General features: G+C 28.3%; 1 protein-coding gene across 4 annotated transcripts in view; it reads right to left on the minus strand.

The window, feature by feature from the left end:
* LOC106469588 (probable 18S rRNA (guanine-N(7))-methyltransferase) overlaps nt 1–1,253 on the minus strand; it is a 43,798-nt gene that overhangs the window by 19,620 nt on the left and 22,925 nt on the right. For 3 of the 4 annotated variants that reach the window (XM_013930090.2, XM_022398162.1, XM_022398163.1), the window contains one exon: nt 1,002–1,097. The exons of the other annotated variant lie outside the window; for it this stretch is intronic. In XM_013930090.2, the coding sequence (XP_013785544.1) occupies nt 1,002–1,097 (96 nt within the window). The remainder of the gene's footprint in view (nt 1–1,001; nt 1,098–1,253) is intronic. 4 annotated transcript variants of the gene reach the window in all.

Raw genomic sequence — 1,253 nt, forward strand, 5'->3', positions numbered from 1 at the left:
GGTCTGTATTTAAATTATTAAAATTACTGTTCTTCAAAAACAATACATACAACATAATATGCAAAAAATATACTCTAGAAAGAGTAAAATACCCACAAGTTTCAAAACTATGTCAGTATAACACCATACATTATGATTAAAATTATCTTCAAATTTATCACAAATTCTTATAGAAAAGATTTTGTAACAATCACACAATTTATTGAAGTTTGTTGCAAACTAGCTGCTATCACCATATGTAACCCAATAAAAGGACCAAATTAAATGTAATTAGCTAGCTGCCTTCTCACACATGATTTAGTTTTCCACAAAACAACGAGCAACAATTGAAAGTAGATTACTTAAAAATTGTGTAAACTAAAGGTGCAGTGTGGATATACTTTGGTTTGAAATACCAAAAGAAAATGCAATTCCAGAACCAGAAGACAAAGACAAAAGAAATGGTTGTTACTACTAAAATCAAAAGTGTTCTTTCCAAAAATTAACGTAAAAATTTTTTTTCAGTCTTTTGTAGAAGCAGTAGAGTAATTAATCATCAAGCTCATTAATTTTTATTCTCACAAGACTTGGAAAGTTGGAATAATCAGAAACATTAATCATTTAAACTGAGCAACCTTGAATTATTCTAAAATAATAATGGCCGTATTCTAATTACTTTAGTTTGAGTAATAAAAAACAGTAATAATCAGAAACACTAATTTTGGTTACCTTCTTTATATACTGTCCATATAAAGACTTGGTCATTTTAACAATCTTTTAACCACCATGTAACCATGAAACTACATAACAAATTTTAATGTATTAAATGTATTTATATGAAATTTGGCAAGCTTTTAGTAAATATTACAAGTACTTTGTGCACAAAATCAGATATTTGAATTAAACATTTTTACTAAAGATTTGTCGGTGAATTTATGGAGTTATAGTTTGACTCAGGCTCTCACTAGTCTGAGTTCATGGTGGTTTTCATGTTAAGATTAAAAATATTTTTTTTTCCTCACCCAATATCCAAAATAAAACAAGGTACATCTTCTTGCAAAGCCAAAAGCTCCAGGGCTCGCTCAGTCATCTGAGATTGTATTTCAATCATTCGAGTACTGTAAAATGGTAATTATTCAGTATTTCACTATTCTGAATTTGATCCCTTTCACATTATATATTTAGAAACATTAAAATAAAATTTAACAATAAACAAATGTAAAGCTTGTTTGTTTGTAGTTATGCACAAAGCTACACAATGGGCTATCTGTGCT

The sequence above is a fragment of the Limulus polyphemus genome, unplaced genomic scaffold (assembly GCF_000517525.1).
Source record: "Limulus polyphemus unplaced genomic scaffold, Limulus_polyphemus-2.1.2 Scaffold3561, whole genome shotgun sequence".
NCBI lineage: Eukaryota > Metazoa > Arthropoda > Merostomata > Xiphosura > Limulidae > Limulus > Limulus polyphemus.